The following is a 27,749-nucleotide window of genomic DNA, read 5'->3' as shown; positions in this document are numbered from 1 at the left end:
CATGCTCATTCCATTCTGGAAAAGAGAATTTAAATTATTTATCATTCCGTGTATGTATACAATGTCTTCTACCTGCCAACAATACAGAAATGAGTACCTAATAACATCCATGTGCTGGTCTGAAGACGAAAAAAGGAATGTTTAGTACGTAACATTACATTGTAGTGCACAACAAACATTTTGTGACAAACATGATTCAGTTAATAACCTGGAAATAATAATAAAAAATAATAAGCCAAGACACTACAGCGGAACTCCCTATAACTTCCCCAATTCTCTAGTACTAGAACTAGCTATTGGGTCGGGACTGACTAAGGAGGGAAGAACATAGAAACCACTCCGAACACAAGCAACCATCCCCCTTCTTCATTTCAAGATTTTCCCCAAAAGCTTTTGTGAGAATAGGGTTGCCTAGAGAGGAAGGAATTGGAAGAAAAATCATGCTGTTATTACCTCGTCCGCCCACATCATTATAGGAATGACTACGAACGCCACTCTCGTCTTCGGAAGTTAGTTCGTTATACAACAAATCTGTGGTCTCCCCTGAATAAGAAGAAATGTGTTTAGCTCATACAATCTCCACCGAGAAAGGGGGGGGACTGAAAAACAAGTATTACATCTGTACAATATTAGAAAAATTGCTTAACTGGTTATATCGTTCATAGGAAGATTATCCCAGAACACAACATGCACTTAAAATCCACCACCTTATTGTTTAGGTTCATTAAAATTTTGTTTATATAATGTAGGTTCTCTTTTTCACACATTTATGGAATTTTTTTATATTGATACAGTATCAGTTTTTTTTATAAAGTTACTAGTTTAATTTTTTTCCATATTCAGAAAATTTTCAGTCAGTTAAACAGAAAGATAAATATTGGAAACGTGGGAATAAAACATCCTATTAGATAATCCCATTAAGTAAATGCTCCAATGAGTTATACTATATTTGCATTGATTGCCTAATTAAGATAAAACCTGTTTCTGTTCGTTTAAAAATTTTCATACTTTGTGATCATCCTGTACTAACCCTATGCTAAACCATAACTTTATTAATAATATTTGTCACACACAATCTGGTTTATTAAACTGAACTAAAAGGTAAAGGTAAAGTGCTCCCCTGTGCTTAGCACCACACCATGAAGGTGTATAGGGGGTGTGGGGGTAACGCCCCACACTTTCTTGATCCGGTCATGAGTGGGGGTGATGTGATCAGCATCAGGCCCCTGACCACCTTTACCCCCCAGGGTTTCCCCCAGGTACCCATGTCATTCGACGCTGGGTGGGCACCGGGGCCACTTCCAACGTTAGAAAAGTTCCTGGATTTGAACTGGCCGGGGATTGAGCATGGTAGTCAGATGCGTTACCGACTGAGCCACCGCGGCCACTTTATTAAACTGAACTATAATTTCTTTAGTTCCTTAAGGAAGAATATTCCATAGAAATTTGATTCACATCTAACAATTATAATAGTACTTTATAGTAATAGAACCATCAATTCAATGCAACTTAATTTCATTATAAGAATATCTTTAACATTAAACATTTTATGTATGGAATACTTGTATCCACAAATGTTATAGCCAAAGTAAAATCTTATAACTACAAACTGGAATTAAAAAAAAAAAGAAGAAAAAAGTAAAATAGTAATTCTGGGTTTCCAATATTTTAAGAATATGTGAAATGAAAATTTAGGACATCTGAATAAAATTTAAAAAATAATAAATCATGCTTTAACTCTACTGTATATATGCTTGTTATTATTTAGTGTATCTCTATGTTTAATAAAATACATTGCACAAATAGAGTACAAAATTCTTCAACTTATGCAATTACTGCTTATTTCGAACTTCTCAAATGCAAATTTTACTTGCAGCAGTAGGTAGAATCTTCTGACAAGTGAGCGAATATTTGAAAAATCACAGAGTAGCTGTTTTGAAAGCAGTGGCAAAAATAACGGTGACACTTCAGTAAAGAATATGAAGAATGCGAGACGTGGAATATGCTGTTAAGGTGTCGCACATTTATGAAAATTAGCTGATAAAGAATGGACAATGTTTCTATCAGGAAAATTTCAAAACAGAAGCAACGAAGATTGAAATAAATTTGGTGAACTGGATCAAATTTCCAAGTATACAAAACCATCCTTTGATCAAGAGGAAATAGCTGAGGTTACCATGCTTTTTGGACAGTATCTTTGATACAGGATTGTTAGCTTATGTCTAAATTCCTAGCATTTTGTTTTAGTTATCTGCTTTATGGAAGAAAAAAATAGTCTTAAAAATAATCTTATGTATGCAGCATTCAGAAGATATCTTGTCTGAATTGAATTTCAATACAGGTCTGTTGAGTGGAAAATGAGAATAACTAAATGCCAAACTTGCAATGAAGATGGGACATTTCACCTTCAGCCAGAAAAAAAAAACTTCAGATTTCCCTCCATTTCTTCTGAACAATAAGTAGTATTCATGAAGCAAGATTTGAGAACCAATTGAAGAGATTATCAATGTCCTACAAAGTTGGATAAAGATTCAATTAAAAGCCTTCGAAACTGGATTGTGTGCCAATGTGATTTGAATTGAGAAGTTGTAGACACAGAATTCTCATTAAGAAGTTGTAGGTTCAAAATACTAATTAACATTCTTCACAATTGTCTGTGTTGCTACAATCATCACATAATATATAAAAAATAAATATCAGCAAGAGATGATTCAGATTATCAGCTTCTAGATAATGACAGTTCAACTTTTATTTTTTCGGAACTTCCAATATTTAACAGCTCCTCAAATTATGCCATCCTTGTTACATCATAATGTGTGTGTGTGTGTGTGTGCATATATACAGATGGGGGACAAAATAATATGAACACCTGTGAAATTAGATAAAATCTTTATTAATATGGGGTTGGACCACCCTGTGACTGAAGTACACTTTGAATGCAACGTGGGATGGACGTATAGAGGTCATGCACAATGCTTAAGGGAATATGGAGCCATTCTTCCTCCAGAGCAGTCTCCAATTCCGAAAGTGTGGCTGGAGGCAGACTTCGAGCATGCAGTTTGGACTCCAAATATCCCCAAAAATGTTCTATAATGTTCAAGTCAGGAGACTGTGGGGGCCATTCAAGATGTCCTACTTCATCGTCATGTTCTTCAAACCAACAGACCCAGCAGTGTGGATAGGAGCGTTGTCATCTTGAAAAAGCAGCCGCTCCCCAAGAAATAAAGTCTGGACAAAAGGATGGAGATGATCCCCCAGAATACTCTGATAGTGATTGGCGTTGATCTTCCCATGCAGAAAAACAAGTGGTCCCACACCGTGCCATGATATCGCACTCTATATCATAATGGACCCACCTCCAAGCTTCACAGTCAGCATGAGGCAGTCTCGGGGCATTCTCCACTCATAAACGTGCCCGGTGATCTGAAATAATGTGAATGTTGATTCATCAGACCAGATGACTTGTTGTCACTGCTGTGGGGACCAACTTCTGTGAGCTCTGCACCATTGGCGTCGCTTGACAGCATTACGTGATGTCGCCAATAGCTTACGAATTGCCACTCTACCATGAATGTTTGCAGCATGGAGTTCCCTTTTGACAGTTTTGGTTGAAATGGGGTCCTGGAGACGCCTGTTCATTTCAGATGTTATCTCGGATAACGATTGCTTGTTCTTTCGGGCCACTATGCGCTTCAACACCCTCCTATTCTGAGCAGCAAGCTTTGTCTTTCGTCCACTGTTGTGCTTTGAAGATGCCATCTTACCTTGTGTTGTGTACGCTGTCAAAACGGCTGATACTGTGCTCCTTGCACACCCAACAAGGTTTGCGGTTTCCGTCACCATGCTCCAACAATCATGCCTCTTTGGAACTCTGTCAGGTCTGACATTGCAGCGTCTCTTGAGAGCACACAATAGACGAATGCACCACCAATGACTGCTGTTTACAGACTAATACCTTCCCCTCCACAGCCACTAGGTGGCAGACTTCAGTGCCAGGTGGTGCTGCTGTACTGCCGGTGTGAAATGTGGCATACTTTTTCACAGGTGTTCGTATTATTTTGTCCCCATCTGTACATACATTTCGTTAAATAAGGCACACACAGGAGATGTACTACGTAGAACTGTTAGCGAAAAATGCAGGCTCGACCAAGACTCGAAGCTGGGTCTCTGGCATTCCATGCCATTGGTCTACCACTGAGCTACCAAGCCGGCCTGGCTTAGCCTGATTTTTCGCTTCCGCTGTTTTACCTGTGTGGATCAGTCTCTTCTTGTGCTACTGCAACGGGATCTGTTGCCTTTGAAACATAGTAGATGTTTAGTTGCCTCTTTCCTCCCAGAGAACAGATGTTACTTCATTAAAATAGGCACACATAGGACATGTATTACGTAGAACTGTTAGCGAGAAAAGACAATTCCACACAGGTAAAACAGCGGAAGCGAAAAATCAGGCGAAGCCAGGCTTGCTCGGTAGCTCATTGGTAGAGCAATGGCACGAAATGCCAGAGACCTGGGTTCGAGTCCTGGTCGAGCTTGCATTTTTCGCTGACGTAACAAAAGGATTGCAATGAGATACATTGCAAATTTATGGTATTACAACTTAGAATTCTCATTTTCTCAACATTAATTTCTGAGTGAATAGTTTTCAAAGATAATTACACAAATATACAGAATGTTTTGTGAAAAGGTTACACATGATGGAGTAACAGAAGATATCAAATAACATGCATGCATGTTTGAAGTGCCATGTAACTACTGCAAGTAAAATTTACACTTGTATGAACATAATTTATGAACTGTAAGAACAAACAGGTAACAGTTGGCTTACAGAAACTGCAGAAAAATTTGGACGAGAGAAGATATATTCTACATACATACACACACACAACAGAAGTTTCCAACCTACAAAAAGAAGGAAGTACCTCTTGCCCATTTTGGCAGCGGGCTTATTGTTCCCATGGTCGGGGACTTGCTACTCCCCAGGTGGGGTACAGGGGAGTGGGAGGGGGAGTAGCCTGGAGGGGGCTGTTGCTTCATTGTTGATCCAACTGAAGAAGAATGAAACTGTGTTACACTAACAATTATTAGTTTAAAATGACTAAACCATTCACCAGATCCTAAGACAGTGTATGTGTTTAAGATCGTAAACAGAATTATGGTTTGAGAAAAAAAAATGAGCAAATGTGATTTCAAATTCACAGGATTGATTGATTAATTGAATTGGTGTTTTAAGTCCACTTTATGTACAGTACGGCTAATCGGGACCGGACCTACAGTTTATAGTGGGATCCAAACCACTATGTGCCTCCACCGGGAATCGAACCCAGGACCCCTTGATTACAAGGCGATGACGCTACAAGTGCACCATCGGGGAGGCCCCTAAAATTCACACGAGTCTCAGAATCCAATGAAAGGCCTTCACATCCAACCATGCACAACAATTACATGTGAATTACAGAATCATGTTTTACTTCTACAAAAAAGTACAATAATTGAATGATAATGTCATGATATATTGTAACGGTTCCTGATGCTCTTTGCAAGATTTCAGTTCATCACTACAAAGTTGCTAACATCTTGCTTAAGTAGGCATTCTATAAGGTTGGAGAGTTGAATTGTGTGCCACTTTATCTGAACAGGAGTGTACAATATTATAATACAAATTTGAAAGCATGGCATTTTCATTTCTTCCCCTTATTCAAGCATGATGTATGTGTCGATAATGACACTAGAAAGTCTCATTCTAAGAAATAAAGCCATGCTCAGCATTGCAACTTTGGATTGGTCTGCTGTCATGCTAGACATTCAAAATGGGTTTCGTGGTTTACTTTCCACAAAGAAAAACTTATTTTATTGGCCAAGCTTCAGAACTACTGTAATATCAGACTGTTGCTACAAGCAAGAACTCATTATGTAGAGATTCCAATGAAAAATGTAGGCTCACCCATGACTTCAACTTGGGCCCCTGGCATACAGTGTCATAGCTCTACCAAATGAGGCACTTAGGCAAATCTGGTTTCACCTGATTCTTCAGTCACTGTTATGTATTACCTGTGTGAAATTGTTTGTCAGTGCTACCACGCCTTTGAAACACTGTTGACGTAGACAGTGCCTATTTTCTCAAAGCATAGAGACAGAATTTCACACAGGTAAAAGAGCAAAGAATCTGGCGAATACAGGGCTGACTCAGTACCTCAGTTGGTACAGCTACAGCACAGTATGCAAGAGAACAAGGTTTGAGTCCTGGTCGAACCTTCGCTTGAATTTCTACACTGTACATCTGTGTGTATGCCAAACTGTAAAGCAATAACTCATTGTGGTAGATGTTCTCCAGAAACCTTCCATTACATCATGGCAATAAACCAATTTTACATTATATGAATCCACCATACAACGCATGGTGATGGTAGATGCAATGGGTTGTGCAACTTTTCTCATTTGAATAAATATCCACTGTTGCACCTTTTTGAGGTGCAACAGATTAACATTATGGTTTCATTAATAACTAACAAGCAATTCCTGCATTTCAGCCATTGATTTCCACATTAGTAATGATTTAAGAACATCTGTTACGTTTTTGCTAGTAGTGCACATGAACTAAAACTGAGAGGTCCTTGGAAAATTGCTGCTTGACAAGAGTAGTTCAGTGATCAAAGCACTGGCATGAAGTAAAATAACTGATCCGTAATTGCTTCTGTTAAGAGAAAAGTCCATTCCCCATGGTTAACATCAATATTTGCCAAAAATTAATATGGACATTTAATCCCTGTAGGATATGTGCACCCTTCATATTATATGGGGAATATCCCCTTAGCTAAAACCTGCATCAGTTTTAAAATGAATGTGGAATCCATTTCAGTTCAGGAAATGTGAGAGATACACAATGCCACACTGCAGCTACCTTACATTTTTTTCTTGTACTCAAACAATAAAGAGGACAACCACAGTTACGAATGTATTAAATTACACTACATTTAACTTAACATGTGTCTTGTATCAAGAAAAGGTTATCTGAAGAAATGTCCAGGACAAGAATACTTTAAAGGCATACACTTTTAGAAAATGTTAAAAACTATTATACTTGAGCTAATATAATGAATTTAAACAAGGGAGGGTATGTTAGGATAATCGGTATCTTACTGACATTGGTAATTTCTCTTATCCATCGAGTGCATAATTATGCCATTTTTTATGAATGTAAGAGTTTAATACTTTTGTAAAATTCCTCAATACTTATATTCCCATTTTAAGGCATAATGTTTCTCTATGTCAGTTATTTTACATTGTGTTTCATGAATAATGAAGAGATGAAATAGATGGGACAAACACTGCCTTCACCCAAGTTCAATCCTGGGGCCTCAGGCTTTGTAGCTTGCAACACTGACAACCTCCACCATGGAGGCCAGCTGTAAAGCAAAATTGATTTATTTGGTTTAGTTTACTTCACTTTTAACTAATCCCATAGATGAGGATGAGTGATGATATGATGAAGGGACACTCACAAAGACACATCCTTGCACCAGACTGGGATTTGAATCTGTGCTGTGCTAACCACTCCACCACAGAGGTCCGCTTCAGGCAAGACACCATTAATTAATGAAGCCAATAAATAACTTTCTTCACTTCATGCTTGCTGTTTCATATCAAGTCAGATTAATTTGCTTACTGCAAAAAAATATATTGGTGCTTTGCTGGTATGGGTATATGCACATTTCTTCATTCTGAATTTAAATACAGCTTGGATTGCATAAGAATGAAGGTGAGATTTGCAATAAGTTTAATTGATTGGTTTGTATGTTTTACTTGGCTTCTCTGCCACTTCTGGCTAATCACAAAGATGAAAGGTGATACGATGAAATTGATGCAAGGACAATCACAAACAGAAATAAACATAACACAAGCCCCAAACGGGACTATCCCCTTTCTTGGGTCCAGGTACCAGAGCCTCATTAGCCTGGGAAAAATCGGCCAGAGTGTACAACTACGTTAACAGTTGAATGCTTTCTAAAAATTCACCCTCCACCCCCTTTACATCAGAGACGCACAATAAGCAAGAGAAATGTTTTTTCAAAAAACAATCTGAGAATTAGTGAGATTCAAGAGAAGTTTGTTTAAATTAAATACGCAATATCTGAGGTGAAAAGCATAAACCTTGAAAATATTATACTGATGCTGATTGCACCAGGTTTTACAATAACATAACACCAAGTGGACATTACATTTTCTAAAACTGGAAATATTTACTATAGACACATGTAGTTTTCAAGTTTTAACTTAATTTATTAAAGGTATCAATTTAACAAGGTGGTAGTCCTGTCCTGGACAAGTAACTGCATAATAAGCTAATTTGTTAAAGTTAATGAATTCCTCTTCAACACAACCACAAAGAGACACACCAGCACGCGATTAGAATGCCAATGCACGTCAAATAGTTATTACACCCTGTAACAGACAAATCATTCTATTACTTGTACCTTTCTCTGTGAAGAAATGGTACTGGGGAGGAGCAGAAGAGTTCCACTGGCTGTCTATTTTCTTTTCATCTGAAAGTAATACACAGGTTAAAATGCACAGATGGCAACAATCATTTCTTTCCCCAAGAGAGTATGCTACAGTTTTAACATGTAATACCACTTAAGTACAGTAATGCATGCAAACAGTGTCAAATATTCTGAGCTTTGGTCCTTGTAACAATAGTGACACCTTCATTTAGTTCATAGGAATACTCTATTGTTGAAAAAAACACCTTTATGTATGGGTAAGGGACACTCCTGTCTCGGTATGTTCCTTAAAGCTTGGCTGAACCTTTGGCCAATGCCAGCAAAGCCATTTTTGATATTTTTTTCTCCTTTCAAGAAACCACTACGATATTTCAAAATTCAGAAAAATTACATATGTTTAGAATTTCACATGAATCTGTGGTTTGCTTTCACTTTTGTCCAGATATTTGTATTAGTTTAATGGGCTTAAGCAGAGCTCGAAAAATCCCAGTCACCAGGTCACCATGGTGACTAAACATTTCAGCCTGGCGACTGATCTTTTGCTGTGATATTGCCGTTTTTCAAGTTTGCATGTACGAAATTCTGAAAACTCCAAGTTAAAATTGCAGTACAGCGTAAGTTAGCAAATATTTTTTTTTTATCAACGTTGTGAACATTTCATAAAATAAATAACAATTTCTTACTCTTTGTCTCCAACCCCCTCCCCCCCATTTCCCGCTTTCTCACATGATTTAGCGATGTTTTGAATACAGTGATGCTCAGCTTCTTATAGATTGATTTGCTTTATTTTACTTTGCTTTCTTTTTTTGCCACTTTTGACTTATTTGTGAAGATGGGGATGAGTGATGATATGATGAATGAACACTCACAAACATCCGTGCTCAGGCCGGGAATCAAACCTGGAACCCTTGGCATCATAGCGTGATGTGCTAACCACTCTGCCACTAGGGCCGGCTCACCTTCTTATAGTATGCACAATTGCTAGTAGGTGGTTTCCTGGCGCCTGATCTTCAGAGCTGGCACCTAGCTCTGAAGAAGATTTTTCGAGCACTGGGCTTAAGTAGTCCCGAAACTAATGAGAATATCTACACAACAGCGAAAGAAAACCATACAGAGATTCATGTGAATGCTCTGGATGGAATTCTAAACAGTGTAATTTTTCAGAATTTGGAACAACATAGCGGTTTATGATGAGGAAATTTTGCAAATGGCCTCACTGGCATTGGCCAAAGGTCCAGCTGTGCCTTAGTGATATCTCAAGAACTATGAAAGCTACATGAAGAAATGTTCTTTGTTGGTGATCAGAAGTTGTTGACTCATACTGATTGACTTGGAATGTTAACCACTGTCTCCTGCTTTTACTGGTGTTTCATAGACTTGTTTCATCTCAGTGCCGAGGGATGGATGTACAAAATAACATCCAATCTATGAAGAAAGGCAGAATAAGTCTCCTAAACACAGAGTAAAACAGTGGTTAAAAATCCTTAACCTCATCTCATAGCTACGAAGAAAAGCAACTACTTTTAAAACTTAATGCATGAGCAAATATGAGGGTCATTAAAATTGTTTCAATTGTTTGGTCTGCCTCTATTGTGAACAACTGATGTTACTTTAAGATTTTGATATATTTGAAACATTTCCAAGTACACTCCTGTTCAGATAAAATGGCACATACTTCAACTTTCCAGCCTTATAAAATGTGCCACTTTAAGTGACCAGGAGTGTACAAATGTAATTTGCTGGACTGAAAGTCTGCTGCAATATCAACTTGACACGACCTAATATATATTTATTTGCCACAGACTGCTCAGGAGCCATTACAGGTGCAAGGTGCATTGTATGAAGCTACCAAAACATTCTTTAAAAAAAAAGAAGTTTTTTACAATCCTTTTTACCCTAAGGCTACTCAGGACACTCAACCTACAGTTTAAAGTGAGGTTCGAACCTGGAACACTTTGATTATAAGGAAACAGCATTAGCACCTACACTATTGAAGAGGCCTAAAACTGTAAGTAATCAATGACAATTTGTCTATCATATTTTGCTGCTGACTGTACTAAATAAGCAATTTTAGTTCACAGAATCAATGTAAGTGACTTACAACATCTGCGGCAATCTAATTTACACATTCATTCTACACATGCAGTGTAAACTTAAGTGAAAAGTCTCTAATGTTTACACCCAATTTAAAGTAAGGTCCTGTTTTTCCTGATCAATATTCTAAACAATGGACTGCCTACTTTTCTATGAGTATTCTGGCCGTTATGTGCATCCTTCTTTCTCTTTGATGTATTAATAATTTGTTGCTGTAGCCATATTAGGATAAGTAATACTACACCCAATAATTTGATAACTCACATGTACCAGACAAAAACTGAAGTATTAAGACTAAATTCATGCACAAAGAATAATGATAAAATAATGAATATCAATGTTACTCATCTTACATGACTAGATAACTACCCACATTAATTGTTACATAAAAAAAAACTGGCTATAGACCAAGATCAAAGAGTAACAATGGCATATCAACAGTTATTCCATCATGAATGTGCAGTAGATAATGTAAATCAATCTTCGAAAGAATCCTACTGTGTATTAAAATTCACACAATACAACTACAGTTTAAACACACACAATTAATACAATACACATCTAAGAAGGGTATTCTAGCTTTTCTTTACTAGTCACCACCATCTCTGCCCAGTGGTGGTGACCAGGATTTTCGAAATGGAGGAGTTATGTATGCCTTTGTTAGTAGTCGGTCCTCATTTTGCCATTTTTTCCTGCCTTCTGATGTTCTATTTTTTCGGAATCCTGGACTAAAAGGGAGTGGGTTATGACCCCCACCACCCTCACCCCCCTTGTGCACACCACTGTCTCTGCCAAAACCTTAAACAGGTTTCAAATCTAAACTTTTTGCACTACAGAAAATTATTGACAAAATTCTGCAACTAACTGAAGGTTACAGCATCTATTTGTAAGCCTACTGCTATTCATGTCATTGCGGACAAAATATCTGCATATTGATAAAATTCTATAGTGGCAAGTAACAATGCTGACAAGTACAATCTTCCTTCAAGTCTATGCTTTCATGTATTCTGTATCTGGGAAAGAAAACACTGCTAAATTTTGAAGTAAGACTTGAAGCTTTCCTGGTGACGAACGATGAATAGATTCTCTCGGGCTATCGACCAGGTGAGTTGTGAAAAATATTCCAAGCTTTCGAGAGCTAACGTCACTCTCATCTTCAGGGTTGAAGTGTTTTCAATTTTCATAAAATACAGTTGAATTGGATGTCACGAAGCTACAACAATGTGACAGAAGTATACATGTCTTATCGTTACAAAAACACAAGGCAAGTTTCAAATATGAAACAGGATAGGCAGGCATGCCGGTGGTTGGTCTCAAGTTCAGTGACGGTGTCACGGAGAAGGCAAGGAGAGGCAACGCAAGGAATGAAATCAGGAGAAAGATTTGCCGCAGTTGTTCAGAACATGAGACACATTTTCTTTTGTACGATACCTGACGTTTGCCGTGTTCCAGCGGTTCTTTCAGTGAACGTTTTCAGTTGCTATTGGTCAGCCATGGAGAACAGAAAGAGGAAAAGATACATGCCTGACTAGGAATCAAACTATTAGATTCGTTAATTTACCACTTTATGACAGAAATACCCTGTATTACGTATATCTTGTTTCTCAAAATAGATGCAATTACAGTATTTTAATAATGATATGACATGGTATCTAAATCTGATTTGTACATAATTCTCAGCTAAACGTATTATTTTCTCTTCACCTTGACATACGTATAACTCGGGTTCAACTGTATAATGAAAAGCCAGAATACCCTTGGCAGTATACTCTGTCCCAGGACTCTACCGAGCAAGAGAATGAAAAGAAGTCCTTTACTCAAGTTTTGACTTGAGAGGGTAAGAGATTGCAAGAGTGGACAACGCAGCTGCAGGTACCAGCCATTTTCCACAGTGCACACTACTTTTCTCCACCCATTTATTTTCTCCTCCTCACCATTATGCACAATGTTGCTCCACAGACTCCTGGGACAGACTAGAAAATAAAATATGCATTTCTCACATGATACTCACACTTTTGTGCAAACAAATCTAATTAGAGCTACGTGGTACAATACAACATGACCGTATTCTCCCCCAAAATACCAACAAAAACAAATAACTTCATAGTCTGACAGGCAATGCTACGTGCTCCATAAACTACAGACATAATACTTGACTTTTCCGTGTACACCAACAAATACATACTGCCTGAAAGAAGAAAAAAAAAGAGTGCTGCTTGCAAAACTAAAAGAAAAATCTTAAAGACAGGCTAAGAACAACTACCATAACAAGGCACAAAATGGTATAGAATGCATTGGCAGTCTGCAAAACGGAAGGAGGATGCTTGCAACTGCTGAAAATGTACCTTCGTCAATTATATCCACACTACTGTGATTCATGGCTTCCGGATTCCACGAAGAATTAGCTGAAAGAAAAGGTCTCGCATACATTATTCTCAGGTGAAACTTCAAAGTAAGTGTTCAGCAAAAGACTGCAAAAGGGGTCACGGCATGCACTCGTTCTATTGGCTCACCCTACCCAGTGGTTCTCACACAAGAGCACTGCAAAGAAAGCACGGAAGAACCGGGAGGGTGATCTAGCAGTAGGCCAGGCTTCGCGAGAAGACCGAGATATTACAGGTGCACAGAAGCTTGCTGTTACTGGTATCTTTGGTTTACAAGAAAGTAGCAAGCATTAAGGTGTCAGAATGTCCGGAAGCTTTCAGTCAGGTTTTAAAGGCACAACACACTGGCACACTGTGGCACTCTGGCCTAAGGCATGTGCGCTCGTTAGTCTCTCCTGTAAAGGGGGGGGGGGGGTGTAACAACTTTTCTCCTGTGATTTCGGGCAGTGTATGGGACCAGTGGCCATACACCATCATTAGGAAATTGGGAAGCTATGAATGAGTAGCATGACCCGGTCCTGGAAACTACAATAACAACTGGGGGTTCATCATGCTGACCACACGTCATCCCGTAACTGGTTCGATGATCACCCACCTCTGCTAAGGCATGTGGCAGTGAGGCCACAATTTTTGTAAAACTATCCATGATTCTCATTCGTGTGGGTTCCATTTGTGTCAATGTAGACTGCAGATAGAATCAGATATTTATTAAGCCGAGTGCAAGATCAAAATTCAACCCAAGAATAAAACTGGTTGCATGTCATGGGCTTCTTAACCAAGGCATTCCTGCATCAAACTAATGCCTTGTCTACGTGTAACAAGTATTTTGTCCCACACCGTGGCCGTTCGGTCTAAGGCATCAGGCTTTGGGCTCCGGCTTTGGGACGCGCACAGGTTCGAGTCTCCTGGAGGAAAGCATAACAACTTATCTCCTGAGATTTCGGCCAATGTATGGGTCTGACGGCCACCCATGATCATGAGGGAATTTGGGAGCCACGAATGAGTAGTGTAAGCCAGTCATGGAAACCTAGAACAACAACTGGGGTTCGTCATGCTGACTGTACATCACTCCGTAACTGGTTGGACAATCTCCAACCTCGGCAAGTAGGAGTGAGGCTGGCAGTCGGTAGGTAGGCCCTTGTCCTCTCGGGCTGTTGCACCATGGTTGTTATTATTATTATTATTATTATTATTATTATTATTATTATTATTATGTGGAACAGTTTCATACCCAAAAGAAAGCTACCATACTTTCTGGCACCTTAAAAAAGGACAGAATTTTAGAGATATCTTACAAGCTGGATATGTAAGGGGAAAAGACAAAGACCAAATCACAACCAGACATCCCAAATCAAACACTACCTCTCCTTGGGAGGGTTATGCCTCGATACGAGCTATGAGGTTGAGCAGAGGTGAGGCCAAATATTTCATTAAAATCCACGTTAAAGATCGCATTGAAATCAGCATCTAGTTGTGGTTTCGCTGTCAAAAGAAAAAGAAACATACAAACGTAAACAAAAGACAAACAAGTCCTCTTACCATAAACAAAAAGTTCTACTTAACATTTATCAAAGTAATCTGTTAGCTAGCTGTTAAATTGAAAATTATATAAAGTATAACATGGAAAAGTTAAAAAAGATTCCTCTTTGGCAAGAGTGTTAAATCTGAAGCAATAAAGTAACATTCATTTCGTAGCAAAATGAAAATTAAGACATGACAAAACAAATGAAAGCAAACAAAAGTATTTAGTAAAGAAATGAAAGTTACATATATTAGAAACAAAAAGCTTATTATGTTATTTGCTGGAAAAGAACTTGTGAAGGATTATGTACATATAGAACCCATATATATACACTGGATATATACATTCTTCACTATACATCCAAGCCAATAATAAAATATGCAGTACTCTTGTACGAACAGTACATATGATTATTTCTTATGTAATTTGCCCGTTCGTCTGATATTGAAAGATGTGAAGTGTAGTGTTAAGCTTAAGTGTTTATGGTAAAGTTATACTTGTAGTGTGAATAGTCAAGCTTCATGAGTATGATGGAATTGTTGTATTAAGTCCACTTCATGCACAGATAGGCTAATCGGGACTGGGCCTACAGTTTAATGTGGGATCTAAACCATTGTGCCATGTGCCTCCACCAGGTATTGAACCTGGCTTCATGAGTATGCTCTGATTGTACTCAAGAGATGGTCATTTAGGAACACCACCAGATTGTAAATATACGAAGTAAAAGGCAAAGTGCATCGCTATATGCAGATGCAACTTCCCTTTCTAACGATATGAAAAATTTGTAGTAAATTCTTTACAAGGCACATATTACATTTTGACATTCTTCTGTTTTATGTGAAGCTATGAACTGAACATTCTTACTATATCTTCAATAAATAGGCAGTACTGAAACACTTAAAATCTTTTACATAATTCCACAAACACCACATCAGAAGTATTCACTGGCTGCCTAGTTTCCAACTTTAAAATCAATTTTCTTGCATGTAAATTTTTTCAGTGACTCAAGATACAGGAGTCATGTTCATTAAAAACTAGACAAGATTTTAAAACTTCAGTGCTATTTGTTTATTGAAGATATAACTATGTTCATTCCCACATTTGGTATTGTCTTGATGCGAATTTGAATTCAAGATTGGAAACCGAAAATTTGTATTGCAATGCATAATATTCATATTATGCATATTAATTTAGACTGAGCAGACACCAATACATCAGTATTGGCTGATACCAGTGGTATTTGTATTTCAAAGTATCGGTGGAAATTTATTTACCGATACTTTTCTGGCATTTGTGACATGTGGCATGACATGACATTTTTGTAGTTTAAATATAGCGTAAATAATAAAAAAAATTGAAGTTTTCTTTCCACCAGCATTGTGGGGAGAAAAAATGAATTTAATGTTTACATGCCAGGCATTTTAATATTTTGATATGTAATTCTCAAATATTTTAAAGCAAATTTATGCATTTAACTGGAGTGGAATACATACAAAATAATATTAATCAATAAATTGAACAACTTTTAATTGTTCAATTTATTGATTAATATTATTTTGTACGTATTCCACTCCAGTTAAATGCATAAATTTGCAAGAGTATCAGTGGAAATCTGTAAGAGTTATCAGCAAGGGTATTCAGTGGCGTACCCAGGATATTTTCCTGCCATTAATGTTCTTTATTTTAAGAATACTTAGCTAAAGAATGAGCCCACTCCCCCCTTAGGCATGCCACTGTGTGTATTGGTTGCAAGTGGTATCGGCTCGGCCCTAGTATTAACTGTTAGTGCAATGTTTTTCGAATTTGTGTACATGGATTGCAAATGGAGCTGTGCTGGCTGGTGAAAAATCACAATTTATGTAAATATATGAGGACGTATCAAAAAGTTTCGAGACTAGTTCTGTAACACGCCAACAGATGGCAGCGTAAGGCTGCATGCACAGGCACAGGGAGTACCAACCTTCATAAGTCAGTGTGCCAAGAGACATCGTCCTGTGTACGTCGTAAGCTGGGCAGCTGGTGCTCTTCTGACCACGTGTGTTACCACATCTGCGATTTCATCATGGACAGCAAGTTAGAATAACAAGCGAACGTGAAATTATGTATGATACTGGGCAAATCCGCCACAGAGACACTTGACATGATTCGGCAAGTGTACGGCGATGCTGCGATGAGTCGTGCGAGGTGTTTTGAGTGGCATGCGCGCTTCAAGAGTGGAAGAACATCACTGGAAGACGACGAGAGATCAACAAGCACAACACCCGAAAAATGTCGAAACCATTCGGCAACTTGTGCATGAGGATCGTCGGAGAACAATCCACAACATTGCTGCCATTGTCGGTGTGTCACGTGTGATTTGAACATGTGCCGTGTTGCTGCCAAGTTCGTCCCCAGGCTGCAGACCCAGGAGCAGAAGGAACATCTCGTCCAAGTCTGCCAAGAACTCCGTCAGCATGCCGTCTTCCAGTGATGTTCTTCCACTCTTGAAGCGTGCGTGTCTCTGTGGTGGACTTGCCCAGTTTCACACAGAATTTCACGTTTTCTCTGTTCTAACTTGCTGTCCATGATGAAATTGCAGACGTGGTAACGCACGTGGTCAGAAGAGCACCAGCTGCACAGCTCATGATGTACACAGGACGATGTCTCTTGGCACACTGCCTTATCAAGGTTGGTGCTCCCTGTGCCTGTGCGTGCAGCCTTGAGCTGCCATCTGTTGGCCTGTTACAGAACTAGTCTCCAAACTTTTTGATACGTCCTCGTATATAAACAAAGATATATAAAGGAATGAACGTACAAACCGTCCCCATCCCTAACTAACTTGGCAAAAGTATTATGGATTATGGTAAAATGAAAGAATTCTGTGTTGGCAACTGCAGAAAATGATGTAGGTGTGCCAACAGTAATTTGTTCCTGATGCACAACCTAACATTCCAATAAGAAATTAGTAACTTTAATAGTGAATGAGAACTGACCAAAGAATAAAATGTTAAATCTGAAGAGAAAGTCTACAATTTGGCTATTTCCACCAAGTGGAGAAGAGACTGCATAATAAAAACATACTGATTAGCACTGGTAGAGTTAGAATCAAAGTACCTGCCACCGAATGCAAAGACTAAAGTCTGGCACTCGGCCCACAACTTTAGTGAAAGCTCTGAACGCATACCTCCTCCTCCTAACAACGATTGTGATACCTGATGGAGAACTTCCTCTCCCCCAAGTTACTTTTCTTTAATCGCCTGTTAATTGTGGAGGAATGTGCATTTGAGAAACCATTGTCTTATGGAACTGGAGGCAGCAGTTCTCTGAAATTAACAAGTGATTAAATAAGCAACATAGGGGGAAGCAATCTCTTGTGCAATGCATGTTAAACCACATTTCTCATGCTTTATCATGAAGAGCTTTCGATGTTCACAAGAGCCCACCCCCTAGTTTCTCATCCTAGTAGGATATACAAAAATAACATGGTGAATCCTAGAAGATGCATGTCAGTCTAAGATCTGTCCCTTCAATGGTAGCTCCAACACAAAATATTCTATGCAATTTCTATGTTGCGATGGTACATAAACAGCAAACACAAGTGAAGAATAAAATAAGTTGTCTTACCGTTGATATGAAGCTCTGTCATGTCTGGAGGTGGAGGAATTTCGGGTGCAACTGTCACTGCATGGCGAACCTGACCGACTGCATTCAGCAACTAGAAAGGGAAAGGAGGATGTAGATAAGTGCACAGAACATTACAAAAAAAATAAAAAAATAAGCATCAGTCATTTCTGTTTCATATGGTAAATATTAGAGATGGGCTGATATGAAATTTTGACTGATACCGATAAAGTACCGATAACCGATATTCTACCGATCCGATATAAAATTAGAAATGGTCCTTGAAGAACCTGAAAGGTTCATTTACCTCCTTAATAAATTGTTTCAAGGTGACTGCAGTGCAAAATAAGTTGCATATTTAGATATTTACTTTTTTATAAAGTGAAGCATGGAGGTTATCCATAAAAGTTACAACAAAATGGTGGAATTTTGCACTAATTTATCACATATTTATTGATATATCGCATCAGTAAAATAATCGGTAATTTTACCGATAGAGTACCGATTAATCGGTCCCATCCCCAGCAAATATGCATTTCCAGGGTTGTATCCTGGAGTTTCATCAACAGCATTTAAAAATTTTGGATTTGGTTAGTTTATTTTACATCACTTTTCTGCATCATTGGGCTAATCACAAAGATGGGGATGAAAGGTGATAGATGAAATTGGTGAAGGATAATTACAAACATTCATTCCAGTCTCCATGGTGAATTGGTTATCTCAGGATGCTACGATGGCAAAGGTGCTGGGTTTGAATCCTGACAACCTAATTAGATTGTAAAAAAAATGCCACCAAGTGTGTTGATTGATTGAAATTTAAATTGTGGGTTTGTCAGCAACTAGGCTATTTGCATTCATCATATTATACAGGACCAAGACCCTTACCATACCCAGGTTAAAAGATGAGGGGCTACTCAGAATATAACAGGGCAAATCACAACCCCACAAGGGATTATACTGGTTGTGGGTACACCGATGCCAGAGCCTTGTTAGCCTGCACAAATGCAGTCTACATGGAAGAGAGGTTGCGTTTGAGTGCCTTACATCCCTCAAGGAATCATATTCCCAAGAATGTTAAGGTAACAAGGAATTCATACTATGGGAATGAGAGACGCGGTAATAGATAATTAAGGTACTCACATTTTCCGCGAAGTTGTTTGACATTATTTTGTATTAATTTTGGTAGCCAATGAGGATGGTGGCAATGGCTACCGAAATTAATACAAAATAATGTAAAACAGCTTCGTGGACAATGTGAGTACCTTAAGTAACAAGGAAGTAACACTGTTTATAAAAAATAAAAAAAATTAAAATTAAAAAAAAAAGTTAAATGTGGTGGTCTAACATCAAAAGAAGCTTCCTAATTAAGCAGCTTATTCAAGTTTTGAACCTAATTATGGTTATTATTCTTTTGTTGTTTTTTTCTGTTTTTCTGCAACTCTTGGCTAAATGAACTGTGATAAGGTGAGATTCACTAAAGAAACAGACACCTGCAGGTAGCAGGCTTGGATTCATAGAAGGGCAATCGGGGAAGGGAGGGAGTCACCTCTCCTGATTGGTCCAGTTCCAATTAGCCTACAGTTTAATATTGGATCCAAACCACTGTGCAATGTGTCTCAAAAGGGGATGGAGCCCAATATGCATTGAGAGAACAGGTTTATGTTTTCTTTGCTTATTCACTTTACTCCTCATATTTGATCATTCAATTTAATGTGGCAATGGGAGAAATTATGAAAATGACATACAATAATAACCATCTATTTCAGGTCTCCCCAATGGCGTATTGGTAGGGGCATGCATATTTCGTTTTTGACGAAAAAACGAAATTTGAAAAAACACATTGTAGTGTTAATTTTTCATGTTTTTAAAAGGTGAGAGATGCATTTTGTGACCATGTTTTGTCACGAAATAATGCGAAATGAACTGCAAAAAGCGAAATTAACTCAAACACGAAATTTAGGGTTTATTCACCGACGCAACACCTTCTGAGGTCTGAATTATCCTGAGAGTTATGCAATTACCAGAAAATAGATTAATTCTGTTCTTAATATTGGAGAAGCAAAAATTGACTCCTTTACACAGAAATAAACTTAATACTCTGATAACATAAATGTGCTATTAGAAGTGAAATGTTAATTCTGTGGAATAAGTGTAGTTTTTAAATCAAATTTAGGATTATATTCACAATTTTAAAACCAAAATGTATTTTTATATACCACTTTTCATCCAATTTTTCACTGCTATAACATCGATATTTTATTTTATTTACCGCTTTTGAACCCAAAATTGACTCAGTTTTTGTACCGAAATTTTGCTTTTTTATTTACCAAAAATATGTGCCTCTACCTATTGGTAATATTGTCCCCTTGTAATGAAGGGCTCCTGGGTACGGTAACTCATGAAGACATTAAAGTGGCATTAAAACTCAAACTCAATAACCATTTATTCCAACCCTCAATCCTAATTTTTGCCCAAAAAAACAAACAAAAAAAAACATGCTAACCTCTATAACATCGAAGTCTGCTTGGTTCCTGTCCACAGTATTATATATTGTTTACATAAAACAGGGCTAGTATAGGTTAGAATTAGTTTTCGGTGAGGTAAGGTATCCAACTGAAATTTGCCCTTCCAAACTGTAACTTCTGGATCCGCGACTGGCAGGTAGAGGCACCGTCATTAGTACATGTACTGCATGTAAGAGATACTTGATTGTTAAAACTGAAATGGGTATAGCAGCCCTGCAGGCTATTTGCACCCATCTCAAGATACGGGAAAACCTGACGCTTGAGTTAACTTTATGTATTGGTGCTTTATACGCAGTGTTCCAGTCAAATAATTACTCCTATTTATGAAAGTAGAGATACAGAGATTGGACAGATTAATCTGCACTCAATTGGTTATCGGCTGATGCAGGCATAACTTATTGTTCATCACTATTATCACTAGCCTTGGGAAACAATTTGTTACCAACTACTGAACCACTGTGCGAATTAAGCTTTTTGCTTTGGGCCGGATGCCTACTCGGTGGCACATTTGTGATATTTTGGGAGGAATTTTTTTTGGACATGCAAATTCGTATATGTTACCAGTGCACTAAACTATTGCCGTGTGGTTCTAAGTACCTTAGAACATTAGTTCTAACCTAGGTCATAAAATCTTATGATAATACAGGGTGGGCCATAAGTCAGTTGTCACTAGCAATCGTTAGACTTTGTTTTGCCTAGTGTAGTGAAAGTCAGTTGTGAACTTGACTAGTGCATATTACCCAATATAAGAATGCTGGGTAATATGCACTAGCAAAGTTCACAACTGACTTCCACTACACTAGGCAAAACAAAGTCTAACGATTGCTAGTGACAACTGACTTATGGCCCACCCGGTATTTACATATAATTTAGAAACACTTAGTATATTTACACACTAAGAAAGCCTGAACTCATACACAAAAAGAGCTATCAAACTATACAACTTTTCCGGAATGTCTGGAGTAGCGACCCGCAAAGGGGAAAGCTTGTGGGTGGGGCCAGACTAGGTGGGGAAGGGTGCAGGATGAAAGCAACGAAGTGCCGTAAAGCAAAACACTTTCTGCTGCCAATTCCTTCTTTTATTCTCAACAATGGCCAGTGTTGTTTTACACAAATAACAAATAATATCACGTGTTTATTGTCTTTTAAGAAAACAATGCAATGCAAGAACGCCAGTAGTTGGTCTGTAAATGGTACATAACTTATTTGTTTACGCATGTATTTTATTTTTTGCACAACTGGCACCCTAAAAACCAAAATTCCCTGTGAATGAGCCTTCGTAATGCCTCTAGCGCATACTCATCGAAGTCTGTGTTTCCAACAGGGATGTTCCATCCTTTTCTCGCGATTGTTTCACTTCCTTCCAGATATTATAAACGGTGGATTTCCCATTTCCCGTTAGGGCAGCTGTCTCCAAAACACATTCATTTACTATTTTACCTCGTGCAAATAGGTTCTCAAACACAGTCAACACTATGCGGTGCTCTCCTGATGTGAGCTGACATGTTTACCACAAAACTACTGGACCGCAGTAGAGTCGCCCCTCCCGTGCATGCCCCTCCACTCCGTGCGTTCATTGGTCAAGGCACGCACCCTTCAACGTGCGCCAAGAACATGTTCGTGTTCTCTTACACCAGACATTCTGGAAAAGGAATATAGTAACACCAAAAACGTGACCAAATTTCTATTGCCAAGTTCAAACTTAAAGTGCATTTAACCCACCAACAAGTTACTTGTGAACAATTTAATATATGTAAAATATCAGCTCTATCCCATGAAAACTTAATGGAAAACAGCCTGCCGTTGTCTCAGCTCACGACGGGGAAGTCCTTGATAACTGAATCATTAATAGACATGCATGATTTTCTGTTGTTTATTACATAGTTAAAAAATGGATGCTTTCAGTTGCATTTCTTTGAGGGGGATAAAAACATCCCTGGCAGGGATTCAAATAAATTTATTTTGTTGAGGATATTCTCTTTTTGTGGAGGGGAAATCCCTAGCATTTCCCCCCCCATTAATTCGCACACACTATTACACTATGAAAGCATTAGTGAAACAACATCTGCTTACCGCTCTGTTGGAATCCCTCCAGCGTGTAATAGACACAGGGTCTGTTATATTCATAGCCACAGCCTTTGCATCTTGAACCATTGGTGTCACACCTTGAGGAATGAAAACAAGAATGTAATAACTAAAATAGGTTATTGTAGATTAGGCACACACAGGAGATATACTATGTAGAAATTTTCAGCGAAAAATGCAGGCTCGACCAGGATTACTTAGTACATCTCCTGTGTGTGTCTAATCTACAATAATTAACATCTGGGAGGAACCAGGCAATGTCGAAGTCTACTGTGTTTCAAAGGCAACATATCCCGTTGCAGTAGCACTGCCAAAGACGATTTCACGCAGGTAAAACAGCGATAGCGAAAAATCAGGCGAGGCCAGGCTGGCTCGGTAGCTCAGTGGTTAGAGCAATTACATGGTATGTCAGACACTTCGATTCAAGTCCTGGCAGAGCCTGCATTTTTTGCTGAAAATTTTTACGCAAAATAGATTATATGCAACATTTTTTGAAAGTTTTGATCTAATTAATTTATTGTGAATGTGTCATTTATGCTTGCCAGCAAGCATGAAGATGAATTTGCAATGGAATACCTTCTAGTCTCTTAACACTACCCACATCTGCGGAATGAATGGACACCTCTCCAAAGGAAAAAAATTAAAGCAGGAGGAGGAATAAAGTGGAACAAATGAACAGGAAACATATTCTAATAATGTTATCAGTAGAGACCGGATTTTAAAGGGAAAAAATTTACTCTAAACAGGACAAAAAAAGGGGGGGGAGTATTGCCTCCACCGAGTATCGAATCCGGGACCCCTTGATTACAAGGCGACGACAGCATCTACCAATGTGACTATCACAAAAACTTGCCTTTCACTAGAGCAAAAAAGTTAACTGAACACTTTGCAGAAGTGTATAAGAATACAATTCTTTCTCAGGGTGTCAAATGTGAAGAACTGTTTTCAGTAGAAACACATTCTCCTATATGCAGAGCAATTAACAGTAAATTTACAAATAGCACCGAGGAATGGGGAAAATTATTTAAGGAACAGCTGGGCTTGAGTCAACACCAGAGAAAGGCTTATCTGGAATATTGGAATGAAGTAACTCAACAAATCAAACCAAGGCCAAAAGAAAGAACAATCAATCTACGCAAGAAAACCAAAAACATATAAGGATACAGGTTGCAGCCTTCCAAATCAAAGAATGTGGAAACTTTGGTCACACACATATACTTCAACCCAGGCCTTGATGAGAAATTAAGGGCAAAGGTAGCCTTTCTCCAAATTGAAGGAGGTTGAGCAGTTGGTCACACACGTATACTTCAACACCGACCTTGGTGATAATCTGAGAGCAAAGGTAGACCTACTTCAAATTGAAGGAAGTCCAGAGATTGGTCACACACACTTATTTCAAAACTGGCCTTGATAAGAACCTGAGTGCAAAGGTAGCCTTTCTCCAAATCGAAGGAGGTGGAGAGGTTGGTGACCAGGCGCGGCTCGTGCATTATTTACCCGGGGGTTCACTGAAGTCATGTGACATATATTCAGTTTCCGCAAAATAAACTTCCTTCGCCTAACAAAAGGATGGGGGGGGGGGGGGGGGCTTAAAAGATTTGTCCAGAATTTTTTTATATGGGAGTATAAGGTTTTGTATTAGGGGTGTGCGAATAAATTTAGGGCTGAAACTACAATAAATTGTGCCTTTATGAAAAAAGTTGAGTTTTGTTGGAATGGATGTCCTCAAGTAGGGGCAAGTAATATATTTTTTCCTCAGGAGGAGCAAAAAACACTCCTTCAGTCTGAAGTTACTGCAATGCTTTTATAATAATTACCAAAAATTACTGTGACTGAAATTAAATTATATGCGTGTAATATATAATTTTTGGTTTACATTCAATTTCCATGGGGGGCTGCCCCCTTTTCCCCTTCCGGACGTCCATGCCGACTAATCAGAACTGGTCCTACATTTATTAAAGGGAAATGCAACTAATGGCATGTGCATACTAGAAATCGAACCTGAGACCCTTTCATTGATACAAGATAGCTTTGTTCAAATTTGGGGCTGGTCGACCACAGCGATGCCAACCCTAGCATAATGGTGCTAAACCTAGCATAATTTAACCATCTTTGGCACCTAGCACCCTGTGTTTGACATAACAGCCAAATCTAGCATAATCTTAGTCTGTGGCATAATCTGCAACCGTCGGTAGATATTGACCTCAAAGGAAAGTGCTTTGAAGAAGTAAAAACAAAAGTAACTGCACATCTCTATTTCAGGAAGTGGACATATTTCCAACAAAATAGAGTAAATCGGCCCAGGGATCCCTTCCCTCATCAACGCCTTGCATCTCTTCTACATCTTCCTGCCATAAAATCGAAGAGGAGGGTTGGGGCAGGCCCACCCTCAAAAGTTTGTCCTTTCTTAGTACCGACACAAGGGGTGCCATATGCGGTGCCTGTATTTTCGCGAGAAGAATGTTTAGCAGAAAGTTGGATTGACAAGTGAAGCTCATGTGCCGCTCTCCTTTGTCGGCAAATTTTGATCATCTTTGTCTTCAGCTTGTGTTCGGTTTGGTTCGGTCGGCATCTTAAAATTTCGGAAGCAGTCTCCCGGGGCGAAAAAACCTTTGTTCGTGTGTATGATTTTAATTCTTGGTGCGTGCGTCTTTCAGTGTATTTTTGAGCGTGTGTTTGAGTGTATCTGTGAGTGTTTTTTCCTGCATTTTAATTTTTTTGTAAAATATATTTGGAACAATTTTGAAAAATGGGTACTAATAGCAAAAGAAGTAACTGTTAAACTCCCGAAAAGAAAAAAAGAGGCCGTGGAGATTGAAACCAGAAATGGGAGTCGTATGCTCAGAAATATAGAAAGGAGTAGGAAAGAGGCGGTTTTTATGTGTTCCTTTGGCGAGTACCTGTTCTCCTTTCCTTTCCCTTTTGGGGGGGGGGGATGTTGTTAGTTTACATAGAAACATAGAAATGCATTGTATGAGCATTTGTTGGAGGTGGAAATGGGTTAATACGTCCTTCCATATAAAAAACAAAAATGCAGTAGTATATGAAAGATATTTGTAAATTATACCATAGATTATACACCGCCCCCCCCCCCACCCCCGCCTGCAGTAATTGAAAGGTAACGACGTTTGTACTGTGTCATGTCATCTTCCCTCTCCCCATCTGCTAGAAAAAATATGTGAAGAATTTTTACAAATTTACTGAGCCACATGCTCCAGTTCGACCCTCGGTAAGGCATGGACATGTGATTATGTTTTTATTCCATCCCATAGTCCATAGACCATTTCATCAGTTCTTCATCCACCCTCATTGTCTCTCCCAGAGACCCTAAGGCATAAATAAAATAAATAGATCTTAGGGTGGGATACAATATAACATCTGAAAATAGTAATAAAATAATAATTATTATTATTATTAATAATAATAATACTGCCCTAGCACAATTGGGTGGCGTTCTAGCATAATTTCACAGTTCGAACAGCACTTTTCATAGCTGAAGGGTTGGCAACGCTGGTCGACCAGCACACGCTTTTTTTCAGTGGACAAGGAAGTTCGTTTACGTTAATTACGTGCATTTTTATCGGTCATTTCTTACCTGCGCGGACAGCAACGCCTACACTGCATCATGTGACATAACCTAGGTAAAGTCCATCCCTCGCTTCACTCGCAGCATCACTTAATACTTTCCAACAAGTATCCAAGCACTTCAAAAACTAACAAACTTGAGACGATTGACACCGAGCGACAGCGAGTCACGTCTTCGCGCCATTCTTTCTCTTTCGCGAACCCGAAGTGTTTCCACCTTTAAGGAAAAACCTCTGAATGCATGCACGAGCTATTTTGGTAATGTATCTCCTTTATTTTAATTCATCGCATCTAATTCCAGCTTTTATTTGTTTCCACTCATCCATCTCTGCCACAATTTTGCATTTATTCCAAGAAGTTCAGTACAAAAATGATACAAAGAGAATATTGAATATGTAATGTGTGCGCTTCAAACTTGAACTGCACACAGCAACACTGGAAGGGAGGAAGCAGCGAGATCGGAGCCTTGTCCCGCACCTTCTGCGAGAGAACGAACTGCGCATGACCGTTGGGTTGAACATAGGTTCTGCAAATCTCATCTTCCATGTATTTTGTCCTATACCCTCCTCGAGCTTCTGCTCCCGCACGAAGCTTTCACAATGGCAAGAGCTGTCCTGTGGGGGTTCAACTGAGGGTCTGTATCAGGGCGGCAGAATCGCGGTTTCTTCTTCTCAGCAAAAGAGTTCACCGTATTACGGGCACAAATACATGACTTATTGTGTAGAATTTTTAGCGAAATAATGTGAAAATGTAAAGACATTGTTTATTGTTCATTCTCGAGGTGATTATCGTATATTACTGGGGGTTCACTGATCCTGTGCGCTATAGGGCCAACCGCGCCTGTTGGTGACACACAAATACTTCAACACAGGCCTTGATGAGAAATTAAGGGCAAAGGTAACCTTTCTCCAAATCGAAAGAGGTTGAGAGGTTGGTCACACACATATACTTCTTCACATACCTTGACGACAACCTGAGGACAAAGGTAGGCTTCCTCCAAATGGATGGAGGTGGAGAGGTTGGACAAACACATATACTTCTCCACAGACCTTGATGAGAACCTGAGGACAAAGGTAGGCTTCTTCCAAATCAAAGGATGTGGAGAGGTTGGTCACACACACATTCATCAACATGGGCCTTGATGAAAACCTGCGACCAAATTTAGCCTTCCTCCACATGGATGGAGGTGGAGAGGTTGGTGACACACATATACTACAACACACCTTCATGAGAACCTGAGGGCAGAGATAGTCTTCCTCCAAATCGAAGGATGTGGAGAGATTGCTGACACACATATACTTCAACACAGGCCTTGATGGGAAATTAAGGGCAAAGGTAGCCTTTCTCCAAATCGAAGGAGGTTGAGCAGTTGGTCACACACGTATACTTCAACACCGACCTTGATGATAATCTGAGTGCAAAGGTAGGCTTCCTCCAAATCGAAGGAGGTGGAGGG

The 27,749-nt window shown here is 38.9% G+C and overlaps 1 protein-coding gene across 9 annotated transcripts in view; it reads right to left on the bottom strand.

The window, feature by feature from the left end:
* Vinc (vinculin) overlaps positions 1-27,749 on the bottom strand; it is a 158,621-nt gene that overhangs the window by 30,514 nt on the left and 100,358 nt on the right. For 2 of the 9 annotated variants that reach the window (XM_083134335.1, XM_083134336.1), the window contains exons 14-19: positions 22,697-22,788; positions 18,102-18,192; positions 14,339-14,458; positions 8,472-8,540; positions 4,920-5,045; positions 454-543 (exon numbers count right to left, since the gene is read on the bottom strand). In XM_083134335.1, coding sequence (XP_082990461.1) covers positions 454-543; positions 4,920-5,045; positions 8,472-8,540; positions 14,339-14,458; positions 18,102-18,192; positions 22,697-22,788 — 588 coding nt within the window. Of the gene's footprint in view, positions 1-453; positions 544-4,919; positions 5,046-8,471; positions 8,541-12,937; positions 12,998-14,338; positions 14,459-18,101; positions 18,193-22,696; positions 22,789-27,749 lie in introns of all 9 variants that reach the window. The other 7 variants (XM_083134342.1, XM_083134343.1, XM_083134337.1 and 4 more) reach the window with 6 other exon arrangements.

The sequence above is a fragment of the Lepisma saccharinum genome, chromosome 13, assembly GCF_977018435.1.
Source record: "Lepisma saccharinum chromosome 13, izLepSacc3.1, whole genome shotgun sequence".
Lineage (NCBI taxonomy): Eukaryota > Metazoa > Arthropoda > Insecta > Zygentoma > Lepismatidae > Lepisma > Lepisma saccharinum.
Note: the sequence above shows the minus strand (reverse complement) of the source record. Positions and strands in the feature narration are given on the sequence as shown.